At 31.8% G+C, this 17,900-nt stretch overlaps 2 protein-coding genes across 3 annotated transcripts; both read right to left on the bottom strand.

Annotated features, from left to right (window-relative positions):
* Positions 1-2,615: 2,615 nt before the first annotated feature.
* On the bottom strand, positions 2,616-4,230 carry LOC114167527 (uncharacterized). The gene is made up of 2 exons (XM_085668126.1): positions 4,183-4,230; positions 2,616-3,388 (listed from the first exon to the last, which is right to left on the bottom strand). The coding sequence occupies exons 1-2, from the start codon at positions 4,228-4,230 to the stop codon at positions 2,822-2,824; spliced, it is 615 nt and encodes a 204-aa protein (XP_085524252.1). The 3' UTR covers positions 2,616-2,821.
* An 8,359-nt stretch (positions 4,231-12,589) lies between these two features.
* LOC114165900 (uncharacterized) lies at positions 12,590-17,881 on the bottom strand. Of its 2 annotated transcripts, XM_085667633.1 has the most exons (7): positions 17,625-17,881; positions 17,196-17,245; positions 14,227-14,271; positions 14,013-14,078; positions 13,756-13,809; positions 13,521-13,565; positions 12,590-13,192 (listed from the first exon to the last, which is right to left on the bottom strand). In XM_085667633.1, exons 1-7 carry the CDS (start codon positions 17,704-17,706, stop codon positions 12,596-12,598), a joined length of 939 nt encoding a protein of 312 aa, XP_085523759.1. In that variant the 5' UTR covers positions 17,707-17,881; the 3' UTR covers positions 12,590-12,595. The 2 variants fall into 2 exon arrangements, with proteins under 2 accessions (XP_085523759.1, XP_085523760.1); XM_085667634.1 differs by lacking the exon at positions 13,756-13,809 and having other exon boundaries at positions 17,625-17,880.
* Positions 17,882-17,900: the final 19 nt, after the last annotated feature.

The raw sequence follows: 17,900 nt of genomic DNA on the forward strand, positions 1-17,900 counted from the left end.
AAACATAAAAACTTAACCATCAACCAACAATGTTTAATCTCAAATCACAAATGAAATTCCCTTTTTCTCCCACAATTCTCCGCATAGGAAGAACAACATAAATTAGTAAAAAATAAAGGGGAGAAAAATTTACTTAGGACAAAAAGATTCCAAAATGAAAACTATACTGAATATCTTTAGCTTAAGTCCCACATCGACTAGAGATAATACTATTTCATTATATATAAGTGGGGTGCAAACCTCACCTTAGAAGCCGATGTTGAGTTAAGCTTAAAGTCTACTTTTTTTACTATCCTGCATCCTATTTTTCTTCTAGCACCCTAGTTCTACAAGTACCTTAAAATTCTCCTTGGTCAGTTTATCATATAAATCATGAAACTCCTACCTACAAATAATAATGGTGTGTTAGGATCAAGTAATTTAAGAGAGTAATTCATTTATTTGGAGAATTTGAAATTCACTTAAAAAAGAAAGAAATTGAAATTTTACAATTTGTGGAATTTCTTATTGTTCAAGATGAAAAAAGTCGAGGTGATAATCGACTAGGACTAACTCAACCAAATTCAGTAAAATTTCTGTTGGTACGAACTTAGCCAAAATTCTGTCTGGACTGAGTCGGCCGAATTCAATCAAATTTTGGTTGGGACCGACTCAATCGAATTCGACCTAATTCAACGAAATATTTGTCTAGGGCCAACTCTATCGAATTTAGTCGGGGCCAACTCGACCAAATTTGGTCAAGGACGACTTGATCGAAATTTGGTCGAAACTAACTTGACCAAATTCAACTGGGGCCTTCTTGACCGAGTATGGTCAAATTTTGGTCATGGTCAACTTGACCTAATTTGGCCAAAGCAGACTTGGCCAAAATTTGACTAAGTCGTCTGCAACAAAACTTGACTGAATAGTCGAAGTTGGACTTGGTCGAATTCCACTGAAACAAACATGTTTGAAATTTGACTAAACTTCCTGTCTAAAATTTGACCAAATTTAATCAAGTTGACATTTGCCGAAATGTGGTCGGATTAGGTCAAAATCATGCAAACTACACGCCCATTCTGAAGCCGGGGAAATATGGAATCCAAGGAAATTGAACTTAGGCAATAATAATGTTAAAAAAAAATATGGCCAAAACAGTAAGTGAATGTTAAATTAATGGTGCAGAAATGATTGTTTGTGGTCTTGCAACACATTTTTTTTTTCCTTCATTGGTATGCTAGCTACCACTGTAATTATGGGTTCTTTGTGGCAAGTAGTGGCTTCTATAGTTACTTTGCTTAAACTTAGTCATAAAAATTTGTGTGCACAAATACTGAAAAATTTACTACAGTTTTGAAATAGAAATGGTCAGCCAAATGTAATCTGACCTGGAGATTTTTTCCTATCAAAATCTAATCTGCAAATTGAAAGTATGTTGTGAAATATCTATGGATAAATATTAAGAAATATATATTTTGAACAATTATGTTGTGTATAAAGTAAGCACGATCACCTCTTACTTATTAATCTTTCCATATTCATCTGAATCAGATCATAATGAAAAGAAACCCTCAATTGTTGTACATAAAAATAATAAATATATGATACTTGAGAAATAAAAGTGAATTCTATTTTGATAATAAATTGTTACTATTTGATTTTATAAATACCTTTAACTTGTCTTGTGTCTTCTCATGACAAGGTTCAAAGTACTCCTTCATAAAAACAATAAATATGGTATTTGATAAGTAAAGGTGAATTCAGTTTCAACCAAAAAAGTTCAAACTCAAATCACAAAAAATCCATTTTTTCCCCACAAATATCTACATGCATGTGTTTAATAGTAGAAAATAGTAACAAAGAAAGGAAGAAAAATTTACACAGAGAAAAAAAAAAAAAACAAAATGAAACCTCTACAAAGTCTCTTTAGCTTTAAAAATGAAGAGGTTTTTGATTTTCAATTTCATGAAGAGAAGAATCAACAAGTTTTTGATGAAGAAGAGTGAAAAAGAAGGGAATGAATGTTTGTGATTTTGAGAAGGAAAGAAAGAATTTAAAAGATTTCTATTGGCACCCCAACTTCAATAAAATAAACTGTCAAAGAAGCCCAAATCTAAAGCTCACCTCACACATTGTTAAGCTCACCTCACACATGGTTAACTAAATCTATCCATTTTTATTAATTGATAAACTATTTTAAGAAATTTATCCTTCATGATTTTGATAAGAAAATTATTCATTCCATCTATTAATATTTTTTCACAAATGAATGTCATTCACCTAAAATCTATAATAGACTACATCCAAGGCATAAATACATAATTACGAAGACTAATTCAAGTAGTTAAATTATTTAGTTTGAATTAATAATACAATAAATTTAAATATTATTTTAAAGCTGCCTATAAGCTAATTAGTTTAAGTCTTAGTTATATTTAATGATACTATTGATAACTGAATATTTTTCAAAAAAACAATGATGACTTTATATATATTTCTTTCATATTTTGACTATAGCAAGATTTATCATGTTCTATATATAAGAGAATATATAATTATAGAATTTCAATTTCAAACTCATTCAACCAACCAAATAATATTTTTTAGCACACAACTTTCTTTAGTAAATTGGAAGGATTAGATAATCTATTATGTGCTAACTAAATATCTCTTGATGATAATATTCATGATATGTTTATCAAAATAAATACAAAACAAGATATGATATATGTAAAACGATAAACCACACATTCAATACTTGATGTATTGACATATATTTTATCTCAAAAGCATAATGAAATCATGCTTTTTCTTCTTCATATAAATGAAGCATGGAAAAAGGTTATAACCTAGACTCCTTGAACTCCTTGAAGTAGAACTTTACTCCCATGATAATGGCAGCAGTGAACACCATGAAGCAAATTGCCCCTCCACAGACAAACAGAAGAGAAGGGATTTGAGTTGAACCCCACAGAACACCAGAACCAGACATTGCTTCTGCTAACGCAAAAATGTAATAGATCAGAAGTAACATCTGGATTGAGTTTGCAGGTCCACGAAAAGCCAATGATTGTGTAAGAATTGTGGTGTAAATGGAGTTCATGAAAAACATTGCACTCAATGTTATGCATGGGAGAAGCACATGAACTGCTTCTCCAAGATTCATAATTGATTGCTCCTTCACCTTACCACTGATTCCCAACTTCGGTAACTTGTCGAAAGGATTACCCAAACAACTTGCTATGCCAATTTGTGCTGTGTAGAAGGTAGCCCATATAGTGAGATCTTGTTTTGGGTGTTTCTTGTGAACTTTGATGTGGTTTTGTGTCATATCTGGATCTCCATTTGCCGCCACTTTCTTTCCATCAATATTTATCCGAAGATCAGGGGAATCAGATTCCTTCTTTATCTGTAGATTGTGAGTAAGGCATTTTGATAAAATAATTCAAACATATAAAAACACATAGGTTTTGTCATTCAACAAAAAAAAAAATAATTGTAAGAATTTTCAAGAAGATTGATAAGCATATATTTAAGACAAAACGCTTCTTGCAACCAGATACATAGAAGATATGCGAAAATGAAGAGAAAAAAAAGTAGCATTTTATACTTATATATATATATATATATATATATATATATATATATATATATATATATATATATATATATATTCTCCACTTCAAGATGGTGTCTATGAAAAGAACAAGAATCATGGAGTCATGAAGATGGATTAATGTTGAAAGAGAATTGTTTTCTACTATTTATGTACTATAAACAAATTATACTTTTATTAAATGTCCAACTGACAAAACTCATATCGGAGTTTGGAGTGGACACTTTACCGATTTGATTAGAAGTTTATAGTAATAATTTGCTAAAGAAAGAATCACATAATTACAGAGACTATGACCAATATCTTGATGGAGCAATATTGCCCCTAATATATTTTTAGCAAAAATCCACCAGGTTCTTTTATATATTATGTCTCTTTCATTGATGATTTTAATAGTTTCATTTAGATATTCATTTTATGAAACGTCAATATGATTTTTTTATAATTTTCAAAAATTTTAATGCTCTTATAAAGACCCAATATTATACTACCATAAAAACCTTTCTTTGTGGCTTGGGGGTGAATACACTTCTAATGGTTTTACCACTTTACTTGTCTCTAATGGAACTATACATCAAACTTCTTACATTGACACTCCTCAACAAAATGGTGTTGCTGAAAGAAAATATCGTCATCTTGTTGAGACTACAAGATCATTTTTGTTTTCTATTGAAGTTCCAAGTGTATTCTAGGGGAAGCTATTCTTACAACAACTCATGTTGTGAATCGGATTCCGACTGCACATAATTCTGGTTTGTCTCCTTTTGAAAAATTGTATGACCATGCACCTGATCACTCTGCTTTGCGTGTTTTTAGATGTACCTTTTTGTTTTGAAATCACATGTTGAGCACACTAAATTATCAGCTAAGTCTGCTTTGTATGTCTTTTTGACATATGGTCTTGGTCAAAAGGGATATCGTTTCTTTGATCTAGTTAGTAAAAAATTGTATGTCTCACGTCATGTTGTGTTTTTAGAACATATTCCATTCTTTTCTATTCTAGCTAGTTCACATTATTTGACTACATCTGATGTCATTAAAATTGATCATTTTGATATTGATGAACTACACCTACTTCCGTACCAACTTCAGAACCTGTCTTAGCACCAATTACAAACACTGCACCGGAGATTGTATATGTTAGTTTCCCTACTACACCTGCTCAATCATCTCTTGAGGTTGTTGTTCGTCTGCCACTTGTTCGACTTAGTCGTAATCATAAGTCTACTTAACCACCAAATTTTGTTTATTCCTCTTATTTTAGTTCATTTGTTGCTTTTATTGCCTCTATTCATCATCTTCATGAGTCTCCATCCTATAGAGAGGTTGTTTGTGATCAACTTTGGCAAAATGTTGTGGCTAAGGAATTTACTTCTCTACATCAGACTCATACATGGGACCTAGTTCCATTACCACTAGGAATACATCCTACTGGATCTCGTTGGGTATACAAAATCAAGATAAAATCAAATGGTTCAGTTGAAAGGTATAAAACTAGAATTGTTACCAAAAAATATACCCAAGAGTATGACATGGATTATGAGGAGACATTTGCTCCCCTGGCAAAGATAAAGATGACTACTATTTGTACCTTGATTGTTATCGCTTCTATTTTTCAGTGGAAGATTTTTCAAATGGATGTGAAGAATGCCTTTTTTAACGGGGATTTACATGAGGAATTCTACATGATTCCGTCACCAGGTGTCTCTCACAAATCTGGTGAAGTTTGTAAACTTCAAAAAGCCCTCTATGGTCTTAAACAAACACTCATGCTTGATTTCATAAGTTTTCTACAATAATTGACTCTTTGGGTTTTGTTGTTAGTAATCATGATTCTGCATTATTTGTCGAGAAAACTAATGCATGACGTATTTTGCTATCCTTATATGTTGATGATATGATTATTGTTGGGGATGATTTTAATGGAATTGCATATTTAAAAACTACATTATCCCATCGTTTTGCTATGAAAGATTTGGGTGTACTGCGTTACTTTTTGGGTACTGAGGTTGTTTCTTTTTCCGAAGGTTATTTTCTATCTCAGTCCAAATATATTGCTAACTTATTTGAGTGTGCTCGGCTTATTGGCAAAAAAATTGTTGCTACTCCCCTTGAGACAAGTGTATGATATTCCCCATCTGATGGTGTTCCTTTGACTGATTCTACTTTATATCGAACTATTGTTGGGAGTCTAGTTTATCTTACTGTAACTCGTGAAAAGTTGCTCATATTGGTTGTTATTGTTTCTATATGATAGTAAACGTTAAATGTGAATATGGTTCAATAAACATAGTCATACAGTATGAATTAACTTAAAAACCTATTAGAATTAGTAACAAGTTTCTCACACTGTTCTTCTGTTAATATTTTAAGCAATTTGGCGGTATAATTTAATTTGATTAAGAAAAGCTTACAAAAACAACCTACATCTCTACCCATAACCAATCATAAAGTTATGTATCCTATACTTTGATTGTGAAATCATCTTTTTAAAAATCTTGATGTGTTTATATATAACTCTCCCATCAGCTTTATAATTTCTTGATTCCTTCTCCCAAACTCTCTTGGTGTGCTTCATCCCATCTTACCAACTTGACTTAGATTTTGTGTTTCCCACTTACTGCAATATCAATCGGTAGTCAAAAGTGACATTGTTGAATCTTAGTCAATGTGTGTTGTTGTTTCTCCTCTATTTCTCTTCTACTCTATCGGTTGCATACTTCCTGAAACATTAGGATTTGCCTCAGTGTCAGCCATTACTTCAGCTTGTTCTTTTTAACTCGATGATGTGTCTGCGCTACGTTACCCTGTTTATAACCTGTTTGTTAAATTTTCTTGATTTATTGAGTACCGAAAAGTTTTATAATTTTCAATTGAGTTTTCCCGTCTAATTTTTATTAAAACTGAGTGATGTGACCGACATATTATCCTGTCATCTTTCTTACTTTTTTTCATGTGTTAAGAAATGTGAGATTTTGTTATTTATATTAAAATGATATTTCAGATAATATAAAACAAAAAAGACTTTTGTGACTCTCACTGAAATGTTTTTGGAAAACAAGAAGGATCCTATTAATGGTTGGGGATAAAGATAATCCCTTGGTCAACATAGGTGATGATGTGGAAATCATCCCATGAATGACACTTACAACCTAATTTGACATCATATATATAAATAATAGTTATCGAAAACAATATCAAAATTTGAGTCTTTCATCAAACAACTCAATATTATGCTTTTACTTAAAAATCTCTTATTTAAAGACTTTCAAACTGAACTGACCCTAAAATTTATACTTCAATTTCTAATTGACGTAATAAACTTTCTTAACAATCAATTATGTTGATAACTTTTTAAATATTTAAGATTTTCATTTATTTAAAAAATATAAACTAAATACTTATTTTTTCCAATTTATTAAATAAAATCTTAATTATCTAATAATGATAAAATATTTATTTTTTTAAAATTATTAAAAAAATAATAATAAAAAATACCAATAAAATTTAAAAATAAACATAACAATATGATAATGCCAATAATCAATAAAGATGGGTATTTGTAACAACAAAGGTGAGGCGAACTTTGTGACATGTCTTATTATGTTTTTTAATATCTATTAGAAAATTGACTAAAACATAATCTTTATTCATATTATTAGTTTCATTTATCAAGTGTAGACTAAAACAAATAAAGTTATAGATAAAGTGTTGTATAGTTAATTTCAGAAACCTCTTTGAAAGATAGGTGACAGAGTAATTGGTTCATGAGTTCGTTTGAAAGCCAATCTCAGCCTAATCTCTGACTAATCATATTGAATAAAATGAAACATTACATATAACTGTAACTAGGTAAAAGGAAGTAGCAGCATGGTTTGGTTCTCCAACTCAATCATACCTCCAAAACCTAATTTAGACAGAAGCATCTTGTGAAGTAAAGCCTTACCCCAATGGTTTTGCTAATGCTGAAATGTAATTGTTAAGTCCCCAATTCAACGTTTTTTTTTTTTAGTTAATACACTCCTTTTGGGGCCATTTATAGTTCTTATATGCTTTTTGATAGATTACATTTGTCTTTTCATGTTAAAATAGTTCTTTTGATGAATTTGTGGTAATGAGGTATTTTTAGATAGTTTTTAGTCTTAGGATTGTGCTAGTCTTGTTTTAATCTTTGTAAGTGTAAAATTTAGTTTTTGAAGCTAATCTCGTGAGAATTTCAGTCCCAACATTTTAGTGCAAAGCAATTCAGTGAGGAACCAAAACGAAGGTAATGTTTGACAGAGAAGAGAGAAAAGAAAAACAGAGAAGCTGATGCAGAAAAGAGAAAAACTGTGCAATATTGTGTCTTGTGTTTATTACAAGACCAATGAGCTTGTTAGGTTTATTAAGAGGGAGTTTCGTTGGGAGACACAACGCCAATGAGACCTGAGTCCAATCACATAAGGTATTGATACTATTCTCAACCCAAAATCTCAAAACCTTAAGACAATGTATTTGTAAGATCTTTATTCTTATATAGGGCTCTACTTTCTCACAGCTGAATTTCTAACAAAGATATGTTTTCATTGTGAATGCAAAGTAACCTCAGAGAGGAGAATGGAACCAACTGTACTTTCTTCTGAAATCAATACAAAGTCTGCTATTTCTTCTCAATGCCAATTTACTTTCTTGCACTGTTTTACCAAAACTAGGGTTTAGCCTTTCAAGATTGAAATACCAGTGCTGTTTTTCTTTCTTGAACATTAAGCTTTAGTTTATGTTTTATTTACTTTAAATCTATTTCCATAAACTTGTTCTGCTCTTTAATACATTTTTACAATTTACATGTTTAAATTTTCATTCCATTTCGCCTACTCAAATTACTGCTGCTCACATTGCATCATGTTAATCTAGTTAGGTAAATAGGTGATTTCAGAATTGTAGTTTTAGATGTTTACTTTAATTTTTCCATTCAAATTCTGTATTCTTGCATTCGTTTTACTTTATTTTTCATTAGTCGAACTTGATAGTAAAATAGAATTTGATTCTTAACCCCAATCAAAGGTTCTGTAAATATCAAAACATCAGTTTCTCATTTTAACAAGTAAGTAATTATGTTAATCTGCATTGATTTAGAGATTCTGATTATGTAACTCTTTTGTTTCAATTGATTAACCAGTAAAATATGTTTGTATTTTGCATTGCATGGTTGAACCATTCCATTAGACAGAATTCAATTCATGTTTGATAAACTGCTGTCAGGTTTTAATTAGTTATTTTTATTTCTGCATGCATTTCTTGTGATTAAACTGCATCTTAAGACTTTTCCATTCATTGCATACCCTTCTGTCATAATTCATTCTAGGATAGTTCTTCTATTAGAATCACCAGTTTTCTTGCATTTTAATTCATTTTATGATTCTCACATTTTCTAACACCAGTGCAGAAGGGGATTTAACCGCGGTTCTTTTCTTTATTTTGCACTGAGACATATAAAGCGAGTTAAAAACTAGAATCTGCACTGATATAGGACTGAATTTATACAAACTTTTCATTTAAAATTACTGTCATCTCTTGAAATTTGAGAAGAAGTCTTTTCTAAACTATACATTAGGTGAACTTTGAAACGTGAGAGAAAAAACAGTTCATCAATAATAGACTAGCAGTTTATCTTAGCAGCTGAAATAAGGTCACTACAAGTACACGAAAAGAGTAAGAATTGTGGTTTAAATGAAGTTCACGAATAAATAAGATTGTACTCAATTATGCATGGGACATCTTCTTCAAATTTGTAATTTGGATGTTTGTTGTGGAACATAAAACCAAAAGGTTTTGTGCCATATTTGCAGCCGCTTCCTCTCTATCAAAATTTATTTGATGAAAGGGTAACGAGATTTATTTTTTACATGAGACAATAATCATTATAATGAAATATTTAGCATTTTTTTCTAGATACAATTATAAACTCTTGCAAAGTTATGTGACATTTATCATTATATATAAACTATGTCTTCCTGTACAGTATAGTGTGTTTGAAGAACAAATTTATGGAGAGCAGACGCATTTATAAACAAAAACAATACGTAAAATGTTGAGACTAAAAAAAGTTTTGCATGATTTATAGTAAGCTTCACAAGATATGTATTTCTCTAAACAACAATATAAATTAAAACTTAAGGTTAAGATGATATTTTATTGTCACAAATAAGTTTTAATCATTTAAACAATAACAAGTGTAACAATTTAATTTGTGTTGCTATTATTAGAAGGCATTTTTGACATTAATAAACTATTACAAAAACTCATACTTATTTGTATGAGAACTAAAATTTGAACTCTAAATAGACAAATACATATAATGGGGTAACTAATAGACAAAAAAAGGAATATAAAACTGTATAACAAGCTTCGAATGATTTGCGATGATGACATTTCAAATTATTCATTTTAACAATAATATATCACAACAAAGTAAGAAGTGTATTAAGAGGTAACACTAGAATAAAAAGTAAAAACTAATCTTATCATACATATTACTAGAAATTTTCACATTACATAAATTTTTTTTTATAAATTTGTTAAAAAATTTACAAGAAAAGATTTTTTTTCTGTCATTTTTTCTAAAAATCTTAATTAGCAGGTAATTCCTTCGTGAATAATTATTTTCTACGAAATTATAAAATTTGCAAGTATTTCTTATAAATTTTTTTACAAAAAGTGTTTTATACAAAATATTTTGCCAAACAATTGGTAGCAATTTCTTGCAATGTTTTTTTTCACAATAAAATTTGTAAGTATTTTCTACGAAAAAAATTTTAAAACAAAATGGACAAGAAATATGAGTTTTTTTAGTAGTGACGTATATAGAAACTTCTCATTTTAAAAAATAATATTGTTTACGGTCTTTCATCATTTTCCTATGGTTGCTGCTTTAGAATAACATTCTTGGTTTTCATTTGGATGTATTTAAGTCTCACACATTTAGGTTTCTGATTAAGAACCTAAGAACTCCAAACTCTGTCTTACTTCACAGTTTTATATGATCAGATTGAAGCAAGAATCTTTAATTCTGAATTACATTCCGTGTTGCTTTTCTCTTGCATTTTAAATCACAGTTTCAGATTTCTTAACTTACATCTAGTGTCATTATTTTGATCTTACTGCTTTCTATAATTCGCTGCAAGTTACATTCATATACAAGTTTGCTAAATCATTGCATCATGTTAGTTTAATTTTGATATTGAGGTTTTAGGTTGTGATTTTGAGTTTCTCATTTAGATGATTCTGAATTCTTCATTATTTTTACCTTCTTTTACCTCAATTAAACTTGTTGGTAGAGTGGAATTTAGTTTATAACCCCAACCCCAGCTTCTGTTTCTTGCACCCCATCATTACTAACTTCACATGTCAATAAGGTAAAAAGAATAAAAACTCTTACCATTGCGTCATCCCACCATTATGGTTGCCATCATCGCCATAGCCATACCACAGGAAGAAAGAGAGAATGAAAACACTACAAAGGAAAAAGAAGAGCGAAAATGTGAAAAATAATTGTTTTGATTTTTATTTTTATTTTTCAAAACGTATTTCTGGGTTTCGTAATTTTTTTTTCCGAAACACAATTCATGTAGGAGTGTTTTGGAATACAATTTATGTGTTTTATAAAGTTTATTCTAAAAAATCTCATTCCAGAAAGCATGTTTTGAAATATAGTTCATGTGTTTTGGAAATTTATTTTTGAAAATCTTGTTTTAAAATTCTGTTCCGGAAATTTCTTGGTTGAGAAATTTTGGAAAGCTTGTTCTAGAAAAATTCGGAACATCTAATCCATAAGTCACTTTGAAGGATGGTATAATGGTTATTTTCAAAATCTAATTGCGTGTACAAAGAAATTATGGGGTGCAGGAAGTAAAGACCCACTGAAAACTTTCTTAATGAATTTTTGGACTATTTTTCCTTTGGGCTTCTGTTGGCACTCCCCAGATGAGAATTCCATCCTTGCTTCCTGTAGCACCATTGTTTCTAAAATTCTAATTATACTCATGCTAAAATTAATAGAAAAGGGTAGCGAAAGATTTTTCAAGTGTTTTAAATTTATATTTTAGATCGTATAATTTTTAATGCAAATTTACATTTTAAATTATATAATTCATAATGCATAGTTGAAAGACCATTTGATATACAAATTACATTTTTTATTTGATTGTACAATGCATAATGTAAATCATGATGCAATCCATCTATGATATAAATTTGTATATAAAATATAAATTATATTTTGAATCGTACAATAATGTAAATTTACGTTCTTAATTATATAATTCATAATACAAAATTGAAAAACAATTTGTAATGTAAATTATTTTTTAATAGAGGGTAACTAGGTCATTTCACTAAAACCATGGTAGTGCAGGAAGAAAACATGGGGCAGATTACTTTTGGGCTTTCTTTTCCCGAGTCCCATGACTACTAAATACACCCGATACTACAAGCAAAAGAACTATAATATAATTCCTCACTGTAGCACATCAATGTTATTCCTGCCATCACAGTTGCACTAATTGGAGGGAAGAAAAAGAAAGAGGACGATAGAATTTTGTATAAAAAAACATACATAGATAAAAAATCCCAAGATGAAAACTTAACAAAATCTCTTTAGTTTGGAAAATAAAGGGCTCGGGATGAAGAAGTTTTTGGCTCTTACTTTTATGAAGAGAAGTGAAGAAGAAAAAGGTAATGAATGTTTGTGATTTTTAGAAGGAAAGAAAGAAATTTGGAAGATTTTTATTGGCACCCACCACTTTTCTAAGATAAACTTTCACTGTTCTTAAACAAGCCTAAATTATGAACAGATTAAACCCATGACGATCTCAATTTCATTTGATGGCAATCGCAACCTAATAACTACACACCCTCAATAAAAGGAATGGTCACTGATTAGTGTGACTAGATAAGAGGAAGTAGCAGTGTATGAGAAAATCATTGATTTAGTTGTCAAACATATACCCAAAAAAATTTAACCTATTTTGGAGAGAAGCGTGAATACTTCAGCCCAGCGATGATGAAGGCGATAAGCAGCACCGGAACAATGGCCCATCCACAAACAAACAGAAGAGCAGGGATCTGAGTTGAACCCCACATAACAGCACAATCAGACAATGCTTCTGCTTCTGCTAAAATGCAATACACCAAAAGTAGCATCTGGATTGAGTTTGCAGACACACGAAAACCCAATGGTGCATGAATTGTTGAGAAAATGAAACTCCCAAAGAGTATTGCGTTCCATGTTATGGGTTGGGCAAACACACGAAGTGCTTCTCCAGAATTTATAACTGATTGCTGCTTTACCTTACCCGTGCTTTCCAACAATTTTGGTAACTTGTCGAAAGGATTACCAAAAGAACTTGCTAAGCCAAATTTAAGTGCTAAGAAGGAAGCCCATACAGCATGATCTTGTTTTTTATGTTTATTGATATCTGGATTCCCATCAATTGCCTCATGAGTATGATCTTGTTTTTCATGTTTCTTGGAAGTTGTGATATCTGGATTTCCATCAATTGCTTCATTCTCTCCGTCAATATTTATCACTCTAAATGAGGGATCAGATCCCTTCATTATCTGGGAATAGTCACTTGGTTAGTAAGAAATTTGATAAAATTTGTTTATAGTATCAAACATGCAAAAATAAAAAAACATAGGTTTTGTCACTCACAACAAGATATGAGAAACTTCAACAAAATTGATGAGTATAGAAGTAAAAATTTTATTAGGAAATGTTTTTTCATTTTGACTTTTAAAGAAAATCTCATCTCTTAATAAATGAAATGAATAGATGATGAAAGTTATAACTAAATTTGGACAAGCTTCTTCTTGAAAGTAAAAACAACATAGAAAGATATGGTACTTGAGATAATAAAGATAGAATCCAATTTCGATCTACAAGTACCTTGAACTTCTTCAGTGTCAGCTTCTGATATAAATCATCCATCCCCTACATTCAAACAATAAATATATGGTAATTGAAAAGTAAAAGTGAATTCAATTTCAATAATATTAGTTGTATAAGAAAATGGAAGATTTGTTTTAGTGTCTCATCCAACGTAAAAATAATAAAATATGGTACTTGATAAGTAAAAGTGAATTTCAATTTATATAATAATTTATTACTAATTATAAATTACCTTTAACTTTTCATTCATCTCAGCAACACGATCTTCAAAAGACGATTTAAATCCCTAAAAGCAATAAAATATGAGGTAATTGAGAGGTTATGGGATTTTCCAGATATTTGATGAAGTTTCTCTTGCTACTTTTAAAAGAGATAGAAATGCAAACAACCTTCTTCTTGAAAGTAAAAAGAATGGTACTTGAGATAATAAATATAGAATCCAATTTCAATAATAAGTTTCTATTAATTGGTTTACTAATTATAAAGTACCTTGAACTTTTTATTGAACTTTTTATTGATCTCAGCCGCGTGTGCTTCAAGAAGAAGTTTATACACCTAAAAGAAATAAATATTAGGTAAATGAGTTATTTGATTGAAGTTTCTCTTAGTACTTTTGAGACAACCAAAACAATTTATTACTAATTGAGATAAAGATAGAATTCAATTTTAATAATAAACTGTTATTATTTGGTTCCACAACTACCTCAAAATTCTCCTTTGTCAGTCCATCAAATAGATCATCGAACTCCTACATTCAAACAATAAAGATATGGTAATTGAAAAGTAAGAGTGAATTAATAATAGGTTGTATAAGAAACCGGAAGATCTCTTGTCTCCTTTTCGGTGAAAATAATAAGAGTTAAATGTTTTTTATTTTGATATTGAAATTTGTCTGTATTCAAAATTTTGATATATTTTCTCAAACTTTATTCTGATAGATGTCTAGTTTACTTAAAATTACATATCACCTAGACACCTATCTTGTTTAATTTTGATATAAATTTTAACAAAACAACTTCTTTTACTTAGATTACATGATAAAGAGTAAAGAAGTTATAAAATGTGAAAATTGATATTTTTGTGTTTTTTTTCAAGAAAAATGAAGGAAATTGAGAAGTTGACACTGAACTCCAAAGTTGATATTGAACCCCGTAAGACATTTATGAAGATTCAAATATAAATCATGCGGCTAGGCAACAAAATTGATATTGAGCCACATATGAAGAAACTTTCATTGCAAGAAAAACTCCAACTCCAAATTGGCAGCTGAGCCTCAAAAGAAAACTCACTTAGGAAGGGATGTTTATGTGCCACTTTAGTAACACTAAGCTAGAAGCCCAAGCATAGAGGAAATCCACCTAGAGAGGAAACCTCATGCTGACCTACACCATGGGAGTTGAAGGTGTAAGCCCTTTTTCTTTTGTCCCAGAGGTTTGGGCCTGGCCCTTCGTAGGCCCAAGGGCAGCCCCTCTGAAGGACACCCTACCCTACCATCCCCCCTCACATTCTCACTTACCTCTGTTCCAGAAAAACAGTTTGCTCTCATCTCTCTCAACGAAAACCAAAGGGCTCTGTTAGGGCATAAGTCCCCCCTTACCAGCTAGCTCCAATCTGCTCCGTACTCCCGGCTCCGTAGCTCGCTTTAGTGCCCTACTGTCTTAGTGGGTTACCATCCCTTGTGCTAGTGTCTAAAGAGGTAAGGGAAGCTAGATTCATCGGTCTTAAATTATTCTTGGCTGTTTTTGGTCGTTTTCATGTTTATATGCGTGCATAGTGTGCTTTTGTTGAATGAAACTGAGCTGCATGTGTATTTGGGTGTTGATCTGGGCTGTTTTCGCTACTGCATGTGTGCTGACAGTGGTGAGACCTGTTAATCTCGCCCAAGCGAGCTTGTCTCGCCTAGGCGAGAATAACAGGGCTTTTGCTTAAGGTTCTGCCTCGAGAACTCGCCTAGGGGGCCATTTTCGTTTCTGAGCGACGCCTAGTCTCGCTCAGGCGAGAAGGCCTCGCCTGAGCGAGATCTCGTAAAACCTCCACTGTCGCGCGTCTCGCCTGGGCGAGAATTAGCTGTTTCAGTGAGGACAGCTTCTCGCCTGAGCGAGTTCGCGAGAGTGTGCTATGTTTCCTTGGCTGTTTGAATGATTTGTTGCATGTACCGTTTAAATTTTTCTTTCTAAATATGATGTGCGCGAATATGTTTGAATGCTTGGATTAATGTATGGCTTGGAACTGTTGGATGGTGAAAATGTGGAATGAGAATTGAATGTATGAGATGAAAGTGGTGGTTGTAGCATGAGTAACGCGACATTTATTTGTACGTGATAGACGTAATTCCATGAGTCTCTTGGGGAGACCTCATGGTGGTGTGTAGTGTATATATTAAGATATGGATTCAAGTAAGGATTGCATCCCGAAGCTCTAAAGGGTCAGTGAGTCTCAAGTAGAGCAAACTGACCCAAGTGGTGAGAGTAGCGGGAGGCCCTAGTCTTTGGCAGGATAATGGCCTTAGACGTTTAAAGGCTAATCTTGTGAGTGGTAGGGTGAAACCCATTGGCAATGGCTCTGCAGAGCAGTAGAGGCCACCACAAGTGCAAGCGTCCAGTGAATCCGATCTTAATATATGTATCCGGATAATTGAGTCATAGTGTCTTGCTTGTTTGCCATAACATGACTTATGTGTCTCTGTGTTGTATGTCTGGGAATGTTTATGCGCTTATTCCGTTATACCATGATAAGTCTTATATTGCACTAGCTTACCCTTGCTTTCTGTGTATGTTATGTCTTGTGTCCTTCTCTTTTGCGATGATCACCTTACTGGTGGGAGCAGATGGAAGGGATGTTCGGGATGGATCTGGGGGCAGCAGCGGTGCGGTCTAGATTTTATTACCTTGAAGACCTTAGGATCAGTTTCATGGCCATGAGGCCTTTTTGTATTAGTTGCCTTGAGGGCAACCTTTTTGCAAGACTGTTAACCTTTTAGATTGTGTTTTCTTATGGCATGGTTGTATGCCTATGACCCCTTTTAAGTATTTCTGGATGACTGTAATAATTATCTTTTCTACGTTTTATATTTCTCTGAGTGCTTTTCGTTACTATGATCTTGTGACGTTTTATTTAGTAGTATAATCTTTCTAAAATGGGATGTCACTGAAGGAACACTTGATTTTTTTTTTTTATAAATAGAGCATACTATTGTTATAGATATGATGATTTTCTATATTCTTTTAGAGGGATTATAGAGGGAGGCTTATTAGAGTTCCTAGACACTTATTGTTGTAATATCCTAAGAGAGAACCATGGAGGAAGGAAGTATCTCATTGTGCTTATTGTAGAGATCATCATGAGCAATTAATTTCTATTCAAAAAAAGTATATAATGATTTATGAATTCAATACATGTTAGTAGAAAGATGTATATTTCTTGATAGAAAGATGTATATTTCTTGTTAATTATCAGATAATTAGTTATTCACACACCGTGTAAACTCTTTATATTGCACTTTGTTATTTGATTTGCTTTTTTATCAATCATGTACTTCATCATTCATCAACATAAATGCACTAAGAATTGATTTTGAGTTTATATCCGATCAAATTTCCTAATGTTCGATAAATGCATAGAATGAATGTACGACTTGAGTCGGTTCATTAATGAAGGGGTGAAGGGTCACACCTTTAACTTTGTTTCCAACTCAGCCTCAAAACGTAAAAACCGCACCCGCTCTGCACACAAATGAAACAAAATATGTACATGAAAATTGGTTGTTAGAAATTATGTGGCATTCAATCAATTCAACAAATTTCTTCCCAAACACTCTTAAAATGTTCGGAAAAGTAAAATTAACTTATTTATACATTAAAACGAAAATTTGAAAACCCTGTGTGACGATAATGCGAAGCTTCTTGAATCCATTGCAATCATAATATTCACCAATTGAAAAGGCTTATTGAATACATAGCAGTAAAAAACAATTTTTAAATGACAAAAATGCATGATAATGAATTTTGAGCGGAGAGAAAGCAGCATAATTATAATTTTCTTTCTCAATTCAGAAATTGCAGTTGCAAAATGGTCTTGAAGGTAAAGAGTATTAGTACCAACCCAGGTATTCCTCGATTTTCTGTCTATAGGACTCCTCCATTCTCTGTGGCTGAATTTCTGGCGGAACTTCAGGAAGGGACATAGCCGCTGAACTGCTCTGTTCCGTTTCTTGCGTTTCACTCAGATAGCTCAAAATTTTCACAACCTAAAATCGCTTCTTGCTTCTGCACAAGATTTAGAGAACAGAAGAGTAACCCTAAGTGATGGAAAACTTTACACAATCGCTAAACTTTAGTTTTTCCTGTAGCCCTAACACTTTACCTAATAAAACTTAAT

The sequence above is a fragment of the Vigna unguiculata genome, chromosome 10 (genome assembly GCF_037176805.1).
Source record: "Vigna unguiculata cultivar grain cowpea cultivar isolate G323 ecotype 2 chromosome 10, ASM3717680v1, whole genome shotgun sequence".
In the NCBI taxonomy this organism is placed as follows: Eukaryota; Viridiplantae; Streptophyta; class Magnoliopsida; order Fabales; family Fabaceae; genus Vigna; species Vigna unguiculata.

Excerpts from the sequence above, each read along its gene's own strand:
- LOC114167527 (XM_085668126.1), bottom strand. The coding sequence starts at position 4,230 with ATGACGATATTTTCTTTCAGCAACACCATTTTGTTGAGGAGTGTCAAT. Across the intron at positions 3,389-4,182 it reads TTTTGTTGAGGAGTGTCAAT|ATAAAGAAGGAATCTGATTC; the intron begins GTAAGAAGTTTG and ends CACAATCTACAG.
- LOC114165900 (XM_085667633.1), bottom strand. The coding sequence starts at position 17,706 with ATGTCCCTTCCTGAAGTTCCGCCAGAAATTCAGCCACAGAGAATGGAG. Across the intron at positions 14,079-14,226 it reads TGACAAAGGAGAATTTTGAG|GTGTATAAACTTCTTCTTGA; the intron begins GTAGTTGTGGAA and ends TATTTCTTTTAG. Across the intron at positions 13,810-14,012 it reads AGTTCAATAAAAAGTTCAAG|GGATTTAAATCGTCTTTTGA; the intron begins GTACTTTATAAT and ends TATTGCTTTTAG.